The following is a 15,911-nucleotide window of genomic DNA, read 5'->3' as shown; positions in this document are numbered from 1 at the left end:
GGCCCCTCCAGAGTCGGGCACCATCCTGAAGGCACTGTCCACGGCGAGCCGCAGCCTCCGCGGCTGCTACCTGGAGGAGCTGCACGTCCTGCCCCCCGGCCGCCGCGAGCCCCTTCGCAGCCTGCGCATCCTGCACAGCGCCCGCGCGCTCTTCGTGGGGCTGAGCGACCGCGTGCTGCGGGTCCCGCTGGAGAGGTGCGCCGCCTACCGCAGCCAGGGGTAAGCGGGGGGCCGCGGGAGCCGGGCGAGGGGGGGCGGCAGTGTGCGGGGTGGGGGGGTGGCGGGCCCCTGGCCCCCTCCAGGCTTGTGCCCGCTGATCGCACCTCGGAGGTGGCTCTCATGAGACAGAGCTCTGAAGCCACCCGGGGTGGCAAACCGGCGCAGTCTCCAGTTGTTTGCCTGTCAATTGGGACGGTCTGCATAAACCACTTATTGCCTGGGGGAAGTGTGTGCTTTAGCAAAATGAGGGGGCTGTTGCTATCCCTTTTGTCAACCCCAAAGCGAGGGTCTGTCAGCCATCTCTAGCTTACTTGATTGCGTCTCAGTCCCTTTAATTCAGAGAAAGATCTTTATCTTTGAACCCACAGGACTTACTACCCAGATGTGTGGGGAGCTAGGAGAGGATGCTCTGAGTTGGTGCCAGATTTTTGCTTTTCTTCCTTCCTGACTTAGAAGAGGCAGAGGCCTGGCTTGGGTCCGGTGGAGATGAGGAACCAGGTGGAGCTGTTGGTTGTATTTGCTTCCCAACTGCTGCTGAGACCTTAGCTTCAAGTGGATTCACGAGTTTGGCAATCATGGCACTTGGCGTCTCAGGGGGAACACAAAAGCCTATTCCAAAGCCAAATGGAAATGTATCTCCAATTCCTACTACGTGAAGCTCTCCCAAGCTGTGCCCCCTCGTTTTTGAGATACTCAAAAGCCGCCTTAGCTGGCGTAGTCACAGCCACATGGGCTCCTGTGGCCTTTGCAACACAGAAGCCTCCTGGCCGTGCCCATCTGTCCTTGAGAACTGAGAGACAAATGGTACCCCTGCTGCCAAGGGTTGTCCTCCGGCCCCTGTGGGGTGTGCCGGGCTCTGGGCAGAGGGCCGGAGGGCCGGGGAGGAGGCGGGAGGGTCACGGTGTGGCAGCTGGGGAGGAAGAAAGGGAGAGCAGTGCGCAGACACTCAGGTCCCCTCGGCCCCAGCGCATAGCTCTAGCAGCAAACCACCAACGTGTACTGAGCCCTACCGTGCTCGGAGCGCTTTGCAGGGCGGTGGAGGTGAGAGAAAGGGGGCAAGATGAAATGGGCCCAGAACACTCCCATTTCCCTTGGCGCTGTGGATGTCTGGCTGGAGAGAGAAACCTGGGCCTGTAGTGGATGTGTGGGGAGAGACAGTGGGGCATTGTAGGTGAGGCCCCCCGTGGCTGAATTGGACGCGCCTGGGCTTCTCCCTCAGCTCCATCATCTGCTAGCTACACGATCCTGAGCAAGCTACTTATCCTTTCGAGCTTTCTCCTCAGGGGAAAATAGGAGGAAATTGTGATGGAGCAAATGATAGTTCATTCTGGCAGAGTTGTTATAAGGATTGGGAATTCTATTCATGATGTGCTCATGCGTGGTAACTAGCGTCCTTAGTTCCTTCGTATTTCCACAAATGCATGTCAGGGCCCTGCAGCCTCCTGGGCTCTCTGCAGTCTCAGCACCTGTGACATGGACTACAGGCAGCACGGCTTGGCACGAATTGCAGGCTATCTGCTGATGGCGTTTCCTCCGTATCTTGTGTTCTTTAACTCTTGTGTTGTTTTTTTTTAAGATTTTATTTATTCATTTGAGACAGAGAGATACAGAGAGAGAGAGCATGAGCAGGGGGAGAGGCAGAGGGAGAAGCAGGCTCCCCGCTGAGCCAGGAGCCAGATGTGGGGCTCGATTCCAGGACCCTGGGATCATAACCTGAGCTGAAGGCAGACGCTCAACCATCCGAGCCACCCAGGCACCCCTCTTGTATTGTTTTTAAACTTTGCACATAGTCTTGTTCTTTAGGAGCTTGTAAATCCTTGAAGGCAAACCCACTATCCCAATACTTTTTAGACTTCCCCTGGGGGCCATGCCCAGCCTAAGGCACAAAGTGGCCTTCCACACAGGACTGATCCTTCAGCTCACTGATCATTTGGCCTGAGAGGAGGTTGGTGCAGGAGAAGGGAGGGGAATGGGACCGAGGCCAGCTGGGAATGCCAAGGGAGGATTGGATCTGAACCTTCGCCTGTGGGCACTGAAGTGGTCTTTGAGTGGGGGAGTGGAGTGAGAGGCAGCGTGAATAGGTGTTTGACAAAGATCAATCAGACAGTGGTGAGCGACATTGTCAAGGGGCAGAGGGTTGGCCAGTGTGAGCTAGTGTGGCTCCGGGCCAGATATGAAGTAATGGGGTCTGCAGTGGAACCAGAGAAAGGAAGATGCCGGGACATTGCCTCGCTCGCATGATGCTTCAGAGAAGGGACAGGGAGGTTGCGTCGTGTGGCCAGGTGGAATAGCAGGGTAGAAAGAGGTCAGTTTGGAGTCTGATACTTTCACCCTATTTGGACTCCTGAATTTGGGATAAGAGCGCTTGACATGTACAGTGAGATGCTGCTGTAAGGCTCTAGGTGGATCTGAAAATGTGAGGTCTCATGATTGCAAAGTTAATAAAATGACCAGAGTGAGGCTGTGTAGCCACCAATCTGTGCACCCCAGAGTCTGGAAGCCAACTATCACACTATATCAGAATTTGTGCTGTTGGGGGGCGGGTTGTCATAGGGTTTTACTGTGTCCTAAGATCGACATTTCATGCTTTTCCCCCTCATTCCTTCCAAAGCTGGCAGGAGGATGAGGGTGGATTGGCAGAGTCCTTTCAGGCCCCCCTCCACTGCCCAGAATCCAGGGGCTTGTCTCCAGCCCCCTCCTTTCGCTCAGGCAAATCTCAGCCCCGTGGGACATAATTAGGACCCTGGCCTGGCCAGAGAGAGATCAGGGCTCACAAGAGGTGGGGCAGAGGGAATAAGCTGCTGCCTGGCTCTACAAAGCAAGTGTTTTATGCGTGAACACTCCCTCCCTCCTTCCATCATGCCTTTCACGCTGCACTGGAGGGGGCGTGGGGGTGTCTACACCAGTTCACTCAGGAAGGTGGCTCGGAGAGTCTCCTCCCAACCTCTCTCCCTGATAGGAAATCTGGCCCTCATCTTAAATGATGGCCACTTGCTCCCAGGCTCCACCTTGGACAGCTCCCATTGTGCTACTGTTGCTACCGGGTGCTGGAATCCACCCGCTTTCAACTTCCACCATCCGTCTCTGTCCTGCCTCCCGGCACATGGAATGAACCTGTTCCCTTTTGTAATGGCTGCTTGAGACACTGCAGTAAAAAAGACATGATGATATATTATTGGTCTAAAGGCTGCTTTTATGAAAGAAACTCTCAACTGCTACCCATTCTTACAGTCAGACACGCTTTAATTCTCTCCTTGGAGCTTTAATTTTAAGAACATTCCCTGCTCTGTAAGCTTTGGAGTGGTCTTTGGCCCAAAGCCGCGAATGTGGGCAGGAGGAGAGCTCAAGCATTGGCTCCAGGGGAGTCGTGTAAGCCCCGTCAGGCGGCCAGGGCCAGGGGAGGGCAGGGCAGGCGTGTCTGTGGAGAATCTGGTCTCTTTCTTGTCTGGGGGAACTGAGAGCAGGGTGAGAGGGTGAGGGAGCCTGAGTGGGGGTGCTGGGGCCAGCATCCACTCCGGCTTTTCTTCCCTCCTTTCCTATTCTGTCACGGATTGGAAAGACAAGGCACTTCATCTCTTGGCTTGGGAACCCTGACCAACGTGGCCTGGAACAGCAATGCTCAACCATGCTATTCTTTAGAATCACCTAGGGAGCGTTTAAAAGATTCCAGCCTACTTTGGTCCGTAAAGCCCAGATATAGGTGGGTTTTTTATTTTGTTTGCTAAAGCTTTTTAAAAGATCACTAGGAGATTCTAATTTGCAGTCAAAACTGGGAACAATTTTTCTAGGACTGGTTATTTTTCTTTACAGTCTTTTAAAAAAAATTTTATTTTAATTCCAGTAAGTTAACAGTGTTATATTAGTTTCAGGTGTACAATATAGTGTGATTCAACAATTCTATACATCATTACTCAGTGCTTATCATGATAAGTATACTCTTAATCCCCTTCACCTGTTTCACTCATCTTCCCACCCACCTCCCCTCTGATAAACTTTATTTTATTTTATTTTTTATTTTTTATTTTTTTATTATTATGTTATGTTAATCACCATACATTACATCATTAGTTTTTGATGTAGTGTTCCACGATTCATTGTTTGTGCACAACACCCAGTGCTCCATGCAGAACGTGCCCTTTTTAATATCCATCACCAGGCTAACCAATCCTCCCACCCCCTCCTCTCTAGAACCCTCAGTTTGTTTTTCAGAGTCCATCATCTCTCATGTTTCATCTCCCCCTCCGATTTCCCCCCCTTCATTCTTCCCCTCCTGCTATCTTCTTCTTTATTTTTTTTTAAACATATAATGTATTATTTGTTTCAGAGGTACAGATCTGTGATTCAACAGTCTTGCACAATTCACAGCGCTCACCATAGCACATACCCTCCCCAATGTCTATCACCCAGCCACCCCATCCCTCCCCCCCCACCACTCCAGCAACCCTCAGTTTGTTTCCTGAGATTAAGATTTCCTCATATCAGTGAGGTCATATGATACATGTCTTTCTCTAATTGACTTATTTCACTCAGCAAAACACTCTCCAGTTCCATCCACATCGTTGCAAATGGCAAGATTTCATTCCTTTTGATGGCTGCATAATATTCCATTGTATATATATACCACATCTTCTTTATCCATTCATCTGTCGATGGACATCTTGGCTCTTTCCACAGTCTGACTATTGTGGACATTGCTGCTATAAACATCGGGGTGCATGTACCCCTTCAGATCTCTACATTTGTATCTTTGGGGTAAATACCCAGTAGTGCAATTGCTGGGTCATATGGTAGCTCTATTTTCAACTTTTTGAGGAACCTCCATACTGTTTTCCAGAGTGGTTGCACCAGCTTGCATTCCCACCAACAGTGTAGGAGGGTTCCCTTTCTCCACATCCCTGCCAACATCTGTCGTTTCCTGACTTGTTAATTTTAGCCATTCTGACTGGTGTGAGGTGATATCTCATTGAGGTTTTGATTTGGATTTCCCTGATGCCAAGCGACGTTGAGCACTTTTTCATGTGTCTGTTGGCCATTTGGATGTCTTCTTTGGAAAAATGTCTGTTCATGTCTTCTGCCCATTTCTTAATTGGATCATTTGTTCTTTGGATGTTGAGTTTAAGAAGTTCTTTATAGATTTTGGATACTAGCCCTTTATCTGATATGTCATTTGCAAATATCTTCTCCCATTCTGTCAGTTGTCTTTTGGTTTTGTTGACTGTTTCTTTTGCTGTGCAAAAGTTTTTTATCTTGATGAGGTCCCAATAGTTCATTTTTGCCCTTGCTTCCCTTGCCTTTGGCGATGTTTCTAGGAAGAAGTTGCTGTGGCTGAGGTCGAAGAGGTTGCTGCCTGTGTTCTCCTTTAGGATTTTGATGGACTCCTTAGACCCTAGATGAAAGAAGTAGCATGAGGCAAAATTGCATTCCTCCAGAATCTTCTGCTTTTATCTTGTACAAACTGATTCAAATTTTCTGCTCTTCTCCATTTTCTCTACTGGCAGACATTTGTTTTTGATGAATAGAATTTTATTTATTAGTATTATTAGTAGTATAGCCCTATTCATGGCTCTCTTTCATTTAATTCCTGTTGCCTCTAAAGTGCCATATCAGCTGCTTCTGGAGTTTGATACTGCCTTCTGAGAGCTGAGGGAAATACCCTCAGGAGCGGGCTTCATTGAGTTCTGATTGGCTGGATTTGGTGGCAGCAAATTTGGTCCAAATGTCAGCCAGAGAGCAGAAGCTCAAAACCACATGTTGCTGGGACTACTTTGCATATGCGCTGTATCTAGTACCATGGTGTCTAGTTTGATGCATTCTGCTGGTGAAACACCCCCAAATCAAACCATTGGTCCCAGATGAAAATATGAACACACTTATATTGTACAATTTACAATTGTACTTGAGTGAATAAAATGGAAACGGATTCTTGAGTAACAGATGAGCATTCTGGATTCCCGGGCGGGCCAGAGGGTACTTGCTGGGGTCCAGCAAGGCCCTTGCCCATGAAGCCCCAGGCATCACCTCCCTTAAATGAGGTCACGGGCTGCCTGAGCAAGGGGCAGCATTATCTTCTTCAGCCTCCTCTGGCAACAAGGGGAAGCCCCACCCCCTTCTTTGTGAGCTCTCTCATATAACCTCATTTGTCTTTGGAACCTCACATGGTCCATTTAACTCACTGAAAATAAAGAACTCACCTGACAGGAGACTCTCCTTAAAGCTTTGTGAGGAAAGAAGGATTCTATCCTGGAAACACCAAAAGGAGAAAACGTTTGACTCTTTCATGTATTCCTTTAACCCTTGACATCCTTGCCCCTTTGGCCCATCAAAAATCCCTCTGCAGAGTCATGTCATGGTGTGGACTCCCCCACCTCCTTGCAGCCTAGCACCTCCTTTACCTGAAGCCTTTTCTGCTTCCTGGCCTCCAATTTCTGCCCCCCCATTCCCAGTGCTCTCTCTGGACCCTCTCTTGCAGGCCCACTGCTGTGGAGCAGCCAAGCCTGGTAAAAGGGTTGGAAGTTGGGAAAAGGAGGCAGAAGGGACCCAGGGTATCCCCTGGGGTTGGCAGTGGGTTCCCCCAGGCAGAGGGAACTTCCTTCAGGCTCCAGAATCTGATACTCTATTTACTTAGCAATGAACAGCAAATCCTGATTCCGTAATTTCCATACTCTTTTTCTCCTCCTTGAAGTCTTACTGGTAGAGATTTAATTGTTTTAAAAGTTTTGTTTATTTGATTATTTATTTTTAGTAATCTCCACACCCAAAGTGGGGCTCAAACTCATGACCCTGAGATCAAGCATCACACACTCTTTTGACTGAACCAGCCAGGCGCCCCCGGATTTAACTTGTTGTTGTTGTTGTTGTTAAAAACTGTAAAAGGATGGGACGTCTGGGTGGCTCAGTCGGTTAAAGTCTGCCTTCAGCTCAGGTCATGATCTCACGGTCCTGGGATCGAGTCTCACATTGGGCTCCTTGCTCAGCGGTAGCCTGCTTCTCCCTCTGCCTGTTTCTCTCCCTGCGTGTGCGCTCCCTCTCTCTCTGACAAATAAATAAAATCTTTAAAAGAAAAACTGTAAAGGATAAAATGAATAAGTCTGAAGGAGAAAGAGAAGAGAGGAGCCCTAGAATGTGAGAAGTGGAGGCATTTGGGGCATTCATTGGCGTGTGAACCATTACCTTCTCTGGGTCACTGCAGATAGACCAGCCCTGAGGGCCCGGGAAAGGGGACACGGGACGTCGACCCCTCTCTTGGCAGCCTGCGCTCATTCTCATGATGCTGACGCACTAGACTCTGGTTCTTGCCCCTGAGCAGCACAGGCATGTGGATGCCCTCAGAGGCCCCGGACTATGCCTCGGTGTCCCCTGTGTTTTGAGGCATGGGCCTCTGTTCACTCAGTGGGCGAAGTCAGACTCCCAGCTGGGAGGCAAGAGCATGGTGGAAGAATCGTGGTTAAGAAGTCTAAGCTCCTAAAAAAAAAAAAATGAAAATGAAGTCTAGGCTCTAGCCCCGGCTCTGCCATGTGTAATCTGTGTGATCTGGGGGGAACTCCTCTTCGCTCTCTGTGGCTGTTTCTTCCTTTATACAACAAAAAGGTTGTATTGCAGATCCCAGTAATTCTCAACTTGGCTCCCATTAGAATCACCTAGGAGTTTTTAAAACCTCCCCACCCCCCAGAGACTTTTGTATGGGTGGGGGCAGGTATCAGTATTTTCTAAAAGCTTCTTTAGTGATTCCAATGTGCAGCCAGGGTGGGGAGAACCACTGGGCCAGACTGTCCCTAATCCATCACTAATGTTTTATGGCTCTATTATCATCATGTCTGACAGAGAGGCACTACTTCCTTGGATTTCTATTCACCACATCTTCTCCTGTGGCCCTAGATGAGGAGCATGGGGCACCTAGGCTTGGGGAAGGCAAGGTTAAGAGTGTGGGCTCTGGAAGGCAAGGGTTTGAGTCCTTGTTCAGCTCTCTGGGTTTCCTCCATGTAACATGAGGATGATGACAGTACCTTCTGCCCTGGGTTGTTGTATTAAATTAATTCATGCTTGTAAAGTGTTTAAAATGATTCCCGGCACACAGGAAGTGTTCAATGAGCTTAGTTATTACTGTGGAGGGCAACTGGATGGATAAGGGCACCAGAGGGGGCGAGTGAGGGTGGGAGGCCCTCAGGCTTGAGTCTCAGGACCTCTGTCTGGCAGGGCGTGCCTAGGGGCCCGGGACCCATACTGCGGCTGGGACGAGAAGCAGCAACGTTGCAGCACGCTTGAGGACAGTTCCAACATGAGCCTCTGGACCCAGAACATAACAGCGTGTCCTGTGAGAACCCTTTCATGCGCCCCACCTGGGACCTCGCCCCCTGATTCAGGCTGTGACTCTCCATCAGTATCCCCATGTCCCCTGGGACTTGGTGCCTTCCCTGTCCCTGCCTCGTGTGACCTGTTTGATGTGTATCTGCAGGTGCGAAATGTGACTCAGGATGGGGGCTTCGGCCAGTGGTCACCATGGCAACCATGTGAGCACTTAGATGGGGACAATTCAGGATCTTGCCTGTGTCGGGCCCGAGCCTGTGACTCCCCCCGACCCCGCTGTGGGGGCCGAGACTGCCTGGGGCCAGCCATCCACATCGCCAACTGTTCCAGGTATGTGGGGATACGGGACTTGGATGGCGGCTGCCTTGACCTGGGGGGGGGGGGGCGCGCGCGAATAGAGGAAATGGGGCATCCCCAGGCAGGTGTTCCTGCAAAGGGACAGAAACCACTCCAGAGCTGTGCAGGGGACTGGAGAGGTGGCTAAAATATGAGCCCTCCACTCTAGTGGGAGAGAAGTCTCTGCCTTGTGGGGGCTCTTGATACAAACAGGTAGGCTGGACAGGCATGGGAGTCACAGACCATAGCCTCAATAAGCCTTGCTGTTCCAAACACGAGGGACAGCATGGGGCGGTGGTCAAGTAGGCAGACCTGGTGCCAATCCTGGATTACCATCGTCTGGAGGTATGACCTTGGACTCTCTTAAAATCACTCCATTCTATACATGTGTATTGGTTTAACTGTCAAAACAACCTCATGGGGTAGGAATACAATCATTATCCTTACTTTTTTTTTTTTTAAGATTTTATTTATTTATTTGACAGAGAGAGAGAGACAGCGAGAGAGGGAACACAAGCAGGGGGAGTGGGAGAGGGAGAAGCAGGCTTCCTGAGGAGCAGGGAGCCCGATGCGGGGCTCAGTGTGGGGCTCCATCCCAGGACCCTGGGATCATGACCTGAGCCAAAGGCAGACGCTTAATGACTGAGCCACCCAGGCGCCCCCATTATCCTTACTTTAAAGATGAGTTTTATGAGGCACCGAAATTTTCAGTAACTTGTCCAGGCTCATATAGCCAGTAAGTGATAGAACCAAAACTTGAAAATTGGAGTCAAAGTAGACAACAGTGAATGGTGTCTGAGGTTGGAGCAAAGCATGGGGTGTTGTAGAACAGGGAAGAGAGAATGGGATTGAGTGCAAGGGTTGGACAACCAAGAAGGATGAACAAAGGTTGCATATTGCAAAGGCAACTGGAGCCCTTTCTAGAGAATGTGTCCTTTTGCCCCACAAGTATCTCCATGCCCCGGGTCCTACCTCTATACCCTTAGCCCTGAGCACAGCCTGATATATGGGGAAAGGCTCTCAACACATGTTTGAGGAATGAATGAACACAGGAACGAATAAACAGCCCGCCTGGTTGGGAGCTGCCTTTTCCCGTATCACTGACAATAATATAAAATCCACCTGCCTAGCTATAGATAGATCTGAGTAGCTAGGGCTCGGAGGATCATCTGTCCCTGTCCCCTCTGACCCCACCAGGAACGGAGCGTGGACCCCGTGGTCCTCGTGGGCCCTGTGCAGCACGTCCTGTGGGATCGGATTCCAGGTGCGGCAGCGAAGTTGCAGCAACCCCGCTCCCCGCCACGGGGGCCGCATCTGCGTGGGCAAGAGCCGCGAGGAGCGGTGAGCGAGCGTGTGGCCAGGTTTCTGAGACAAGCTAGCCCTGCAGCCCCAGACTTGCCGGGCCCCCTAGAAAGTGGCCTGGATTCTCCGAGTGAGCCGGTGGACTCTTGTCCTTCCCAGGCTTGCACTCCCAGGGACCTCTTGTTAAGGAAGGGGGTGCCTGCTCCCTAGTGCGATGACCGCTCCCCCCACACACCCTTCCCCGCAGGTTCTGTAACGAAAACACGCCTTGCCCGGTGCCCATCTTCTGGGCGTCGTGGGGCTCCTGGAGCAAGTGCAGCAGCAACTGTGGGGGCGGCGTGCAATCGCGGCGGCGGTCCTGTGAGAACGGCAACTCCTGCCCTGGCTGCGGCGTGGTGAGGCCCGATGAGGGCGCGCGGGCCGGAGGACCTGCCCCCACGGGAGGGCAGGCGGGGGCCGGGGGCGCGGGCCAGGCCTGGGGCTGCAGGCCCGCCACACAGCACCCGCTCCCATCCCGAAGGAGTTCAAGACGTGCAACCCCGAGGGCTGCCCGGAAGTGCGGCGCAACACGCCGTGGACGCCGTGGCTGCCCGTGAACGTGACTCAGGGCGGGGCGCGGCAGGAGCAGCGCTTCCGCTTCACGTGCCGCGCTCCCCTGCCGGACCCCCACGGCCTGCAGCTTGGCCGGAGGAGGACGGAGACCAGAACCTGCCCGGCGGACGGCTCGGGAGCCTGCGACACCGACGGTACAGCGCCTCGCCCCGCTCCCTCCCAGGCGCCAGCGCTGGCGCGGGGCTGGGGGAGGCTGGGAGTCGGAGGGGGCTACGGGGAGGGGGGGGGTGTCAGTGGATCGTGTTTGGAAGAAGCCGGAGGCCTGTGGGGCAGGAGTGGGGCCGCTGGGTGTGCTCATCACTGAGGCCAGTCTCCCCACCCATGCCCCACCCAGCCCTGGTGGAGGATCTCCTGCGCAGCGGGGGCACCTCCCCGCACTCGGTGAGCGGGGGCTGGGCTGCGTGGGGCCCGTGGTCGTCCTGCTCCCGGGACTGCGAGCTGGGCTTCCGCGTCCGCAAGAGAACGTGCACGAACCCGGAGCCCCGCAGCGGAGGCCTGCCATGCATAGGCGACGCCGCCGAGTACCAGGACTGTAACCACCAGGCTTGTCCAGGTGACCCCGCGCTTAGGGAACCCCCATCAAGGAGACTCCCTAGGCCACACCTCATGCCCAGACGACCAGTTCTTTTTGCCAACTCTGTACAGTGGGCCCTACAGCAAGTCTGTGGCCTGACCATGGACACAGCACCTTCTCCCACCGAGCAGGGCCTCTCCTCGTCTTCCTTGTCACTTTTTTCTCTCCCCTAATGGGTTAGCCAGATAAGAGGCTTGATCTGAGGTGGAGTTGGTTTTTGGTATCTCCTCTGCAGCCAGCATTTCCCCCTGCACCCCTCAGGAGGAAGGGGCAGTCCCTAACAGTGGGCTGAGGGCGGGTGCAGAGGATGGAGTCAGGGTGGTCCAGGGCAGAGTGGCCTAGCTGGGGATAGGGTAGAAGTGTCTTAGGCCCTGCCTGCACCTGCAGCCCCTTTCACACACCCTGTCCCCTTGCAGTGCGGGGTGCCTGGTCCTGCTGGACCTCCTGGTCCCCGTGCTCAGCCTCCTGTGGTGGAGGCCACTATCAACGCACACGTTCCTGCACCAGCCCCGCGCCCTCCCCAGGCGAGGACATCTGTCTTGGTCTGCACACAGAGGAGGCGCTGTGTGCTACTCAGGCTTGCCCAGGTATGACAAACATCACGCCAGGGCTGGGGAGCCCCTTGGGTCCCTCTGAACTCCCTCAGGGGGTCTCAGGGCAGTTAACCTCATCCGAGTCCACAACCCACAGAAGGCTGGTCACCGTGGTCCGAGTGGAGTGCATGCACGGAGGACGGAGCCCAAAGCCGCAGCCGACACTGTGAAGAGCTGGTCCCAGGGCCCAGCGCCTGCACCGGAAACAGCAGCGAGAGCCGCCCCTGCCCCTACGGCGAGATTCCCGGTAGGTCCTTAAGCCAGCACCTTGGCACCAACCCTTCGCACCCTGGGCCCCCAGCTTCCTTCCCCTTCTGAAGAATCTTAGTGGGTCTAGGATGGAACACCAGGGTGGGAGGTGTGCATACTTTGGGCTTTTGCCCCTTCTTCTCTAGTGAATGGGCTGGCCCCTCTTAGAGACAAGGTCTGAGTGGGGACAGAGTGGAATGAAGGCCCCCAGACCACGTCCCACGCGGCTCAGTGCTGACCCAGGGACCCTCCTAGAGATATACCTAGCCCCAGAGGGACCCTTCTCTCCTCCCTGCCCCACACTCTCTCTGCTTGTCTTCCTGCAGTGATCCTGCCTGCCTCCAGCATGGAGGAGGCCACCAGCTGTGGAGGTAAAAGGACCCTGCCCACCTCGTGACGCTGTCTTTCCACCTCTCCTCCCCAAAGAGGAGACCAGCCCAACTCTGAAATCTGGAGTCTCTCCACTTCCTGCTCCAGAGAGACAAACCTTGCGGAGGTCCTGGCTGCTCTGGACGATGTATAGGGGGGCCTGGGAGGTTCCATCTCTGCCCCCCGGCTAGGAGGCAGTCATCGAGTCTGTATTCAAGAAGAGTCACCCAAGTCCACACCCTCTGGTTGCCTCCTCTGACCTAAACCACAGGTGTCCTGTGAGAGAGGCCCCTGGTGGCTGGCTGCCTGGCCTTCCTGTTTCCGTTGGGTCTGGCCTCAAAGCCCTTTCCTTTATGTCTCAGAGCCTCCTGTTGGGAGGCGGTCAGGAGTGGAGTCTCTGCTCTTCGTGGTGGCCCTTTCCTTACCATTTGCTTCCGCCTCTCCCAGGGTTCAGTCTCATCCACCTGGTAGCCACAGGCGTCTCCTGCTTCCTGGGCTCTGGGCTGCTGACCTTGGCCGTGTACCTGTCCTACCAGCACTGCCGGCGCCAGTCCCAGGAATCCACACTCGTCCACCCTGCCACCCCCAACCACCTGCACTACAAGGGTGGGGGCACCCCCAAGAACGAGAAGTACACACCCATGGAGTTCAAGGTGGGAGCCTTCATGTAGAGGCTGAGTGCAGGGTGAAGGGTGCCGTGGTTCTGGCCTGGAGCTGGGCGCAGCGGGGCTGGGCACTGGGGAGGGCGCAGGGTGCTGTGAACTGTGTCAGCGGCCAGAGTGTTTGCTCACTGACTGGTTCCTGACAGCCTTGCCCTGGCCCGTCGCCTTCCCCCGCCCCCCTCCCTTACCCCTTCCTCTCCGGTTCCTTCCTTCCTCCACAGACCCTGAACAAGAATAACCTGATCCCCGATGACAGAGCCAGTTTCTACCCATTGCAGCAGACCAATGTATACACAACCACCTACTATCCCAGCCCACTGAACAAACACAGCTTCCGACCTGAGGCCTCACCTGGACAACGGTGCTTCCCCAACAGCTGATAACACTGTCCTGGGGACTTGGGCTCCTTGCCTTCTTAAGGCACAGAGCAGGTGGAAATGGGACGGTGGAGCCAGTTTGGTTTTCTCCTTCTGCACCTGGCCAAGAACTTGCCGCCTTGCCTGTGGGGGTCCCATCCGACTTCAAAGAGCTCTGGCTGGCGGTGACCATGGGGGAGAGGGCTGGCTTCAGGCTGGCACATGGCTGGAGTTCCAGCTCAGCCCAGGTCTCTCATGGCCTCCTTGCGACCCACTACCGTGCTGATCTCCCCTGCCGTGTCTGGGCTGTGGACCTACTGGGCATGCGAGGAACTGGAGAGTGGAGATGACTGAGCAGGCTCTTAGGTTCGGGCTGGAAATGATGCTCCTGTGGCCCTCACGGGCCGAGGCTGTCCCTCTCTGGCTGGCCCCAGGAAGGGCCTGGGATCTACCCTGATCATCTGTGAGAGGAACTAAGCAAATGGCCCCAGAAGCTCTGGATTCTCCGCCCAGGGCCGGGCCACTATGGTGCTGCCCCAGTGTGACCTGGGGACCAAGGCTGGCCCAGCTTGTCCACCTTTGCCTAGCAGTCTGTACTTTGCCCAGGGACATCCTTCTGGTCAGAGGCAGTGAGGGCTGGGGACTGAAGATTGATCTTTGCTAAGAAGCCCTTTAGTCTGGGCTGGGACAGGCTTCAGCTTTGCCCTCAGAATGCAGGAAAGGTGGTCCAAGAGAAAGGGAGGCAGGAGTCCACCCTCTGTGCCGCTGTGGAGACTGTCTTCCAGTCGCTGCTCAGTAGAGCTGTTGGCTGAGACCTGCTTGGGAGTCTCAGGCCCTTCATCTGTTCAGGAACGCACACACACGCACACGCACACACACCCTCAACATGCTACAGCAACAAAAAGGATGTTGGGCTGTGGCATTATTAATTAAAGATGATATCTGGTCTCCAAATGTAATTCTTTGTGTGTATGTGTGTGGGCTCCTCTTGGCGTGGGCTAGTCAAGTAGAGCATTGCACTGGGGTAATAGATGGTCTTCTCAGGGTGGAGGGAATGATCCACATAGAATTGGATTTTCATAGAGGGTATCTTCCCACTTGTGAGAATATGTGCATACACACATGTTGCTCCAAACCTTTTTAGGGACAAATTCTCAAGTAGGGACACAAGGTACACACCAAAGGCAACACGACTGGAGATTTTTCTGCCTGGTCCCTTAGCAGCTCTTCTAGGCAATAGCTCCAGAATGGAAATGCGTGAGTCCAACAGGGGAGTATTGATGAGGGTTATTTTATGAGGTATTTATAAGGCTAAGTTTAATAAAAACCAAAACTGACTGAAAAAATGAATAAACTGGTGAAGTGGGAGAAGCCCAATATAGTTTTTTGCTGGATTAAGTAAAAATAACCTCGAAGCCTCAGCCCACCAAGTCACAAATGAGTGGATGGACATGTTAAATTCAAAGAGCAATTTCCCAACTTAATTGGCTGGATCAATTCTCCTAGGACTCCCAGCGAATCCTACATGTAGGTCAGGCTTTAAAGCCTGTGATCCTAGTGGGGAGGAGGAGGACTGGAGCATTCCTGGCCCCGCCTGAGTCCTGGAATCCCTGTGCTCACTGGGACGAAGGAAGTAGCAGTGTCCTCAGGCCAGGGTGGAGCCTGATCAGAGAGAGCTCCAGAGACCTATGAGTACTTCTGCTTTGGGATTTCTCACTGGGTTCCTGTTAATGAGTCCAGAGCTTATGGGAATTTGTGGGGTGTTAGATCTTGGGGTCTCTGATTCTCTTAGACCTGGTAGAGGCAGTGAAGCTTAAGAGTGTTCAAGGGCCCAGGGCCTACTTCATAAGGGCCACTTATATGTCCAAGTGGAGGGACTGGACAGGTCTGTAGGAAGTAGTAATGGAGAATACCTAGCTAATGCTCACCCCTATTGACTGGAATGGCATCAGTGGGAATGAAAACCTGTGGATGCAGTGGCAAAACACCACACACACCACACTGAATTCTCTTTTTATAAAAAAAAACTTGTGCCTTTGGACGCATGATCATCAGATTGCATTAAGGGATCCACACTGCATGCAAATTAGCTTGCATGGTTGGCAAAGGCTGCACCCACGGATTAGGAAGCCAAGAATGTCCTCCCTGGAGGCTGTGTTCTCTCCAACAGGTGCCTGAGGCCACATGGATGGCTGCATAGTGTCAGGAAGATGAGGTATGAAAGAAGAGGGGGCTTCTTAGGCCCAACTGGCTCATAAAAAGAGGAAGGGAAATGCAGGATTGGGTTCTCTAGGCCTTGTTGGGCCTTTTTGTCTTTGGATAACTCTGTGTGTGT

General features: G+C 53.3%; 1 protein-coding gene across 2 annotated transcripts in view; it reads left to right on the top strand.

Moving 5' to 3' along the window:
- SEMA5B (semaphorin 5B) overlaps positions 1 to 14,923 on the top strand; it is a 118,819-nt gene extending 103,896 nt beyond the window's left edge. Inside the window, exons 11-22 of one of the 2 annotated variants that reach the window (XM_064569764.1) lie at positions 12 to 219; positions 8,413 to 8,530; positions 8,672 to 8,853; positions 10,057 to 10,200; positions 10,409 to 10,556; positions 10,682 to 10,907; positions 11,108 to 11,326; positions 11,764 to 11,934; positions 12,038 to 12,187; positions 12,516 to 12,560; positions 13,006 to 13,211; positions 13,442 to 14,923. In XM_064569764.1, the coding sequence (XP_064425834.1) occupies positions 12 to 219; positions 8,413 to 8,530; positions 8,672 to 8,853; positions 10,057 to 10,200; positions 10,409 to 10,556; positions 10,682 to 10,907; positions 11,108 to 11,326; positions 11,764 to 11,934; positions 12,038 to 12,187; positions 12,516 to 12,560; positions 13,006 to 13,211; positions 13,442 to 13,600 (1,976 nt within the window). In that variant the 3' untranslated portion in view covers positions 13,601 to 14,923. The remainder of the gene's footprint in view (positions 1 to 11; positions 220 to 8,412; positions 8,531 to 8,671; positions 8,854 to 10,056; positions 10,201 to 10,408; positions 10,557 to 10,681; positions 10,908 to 11,107; positions 11,327 to 11,763; positions 11,935 to 12,037; positions 12,188 to 12,515; positions 12,561 to 13,005; positions 13,212 to 13,441) is intronic. The other variant, XM_064569715.1, reaches the window with a different exon arrangement.
- The last annotated feature ends 988 nt before the right edge of the window (positions 14,924 to 15,911 follow it).

The sequence above is a fragment of the Mirounga angustirostris genome, unplaced genomic scaffold (assembly GCF_029215605.1).
Source record: "Mirounga angustirostris isolate CCGP_5_RB_7025 unplaced genomic scaffold, mMirAng1.0.hap1 SCAF_1, whole genome shotgun sequence".
Lineage (NCBI taxonomy): Eukaryota > Metazoa > Chordata > Mammalia > Carnivora > Phocidae > Mirounga > Mirounga angustirostris.
Note: the sequence above shows the minus strand (reverse complement) of the source record. Positions and strands in the feature narration are given on the sequence as shown.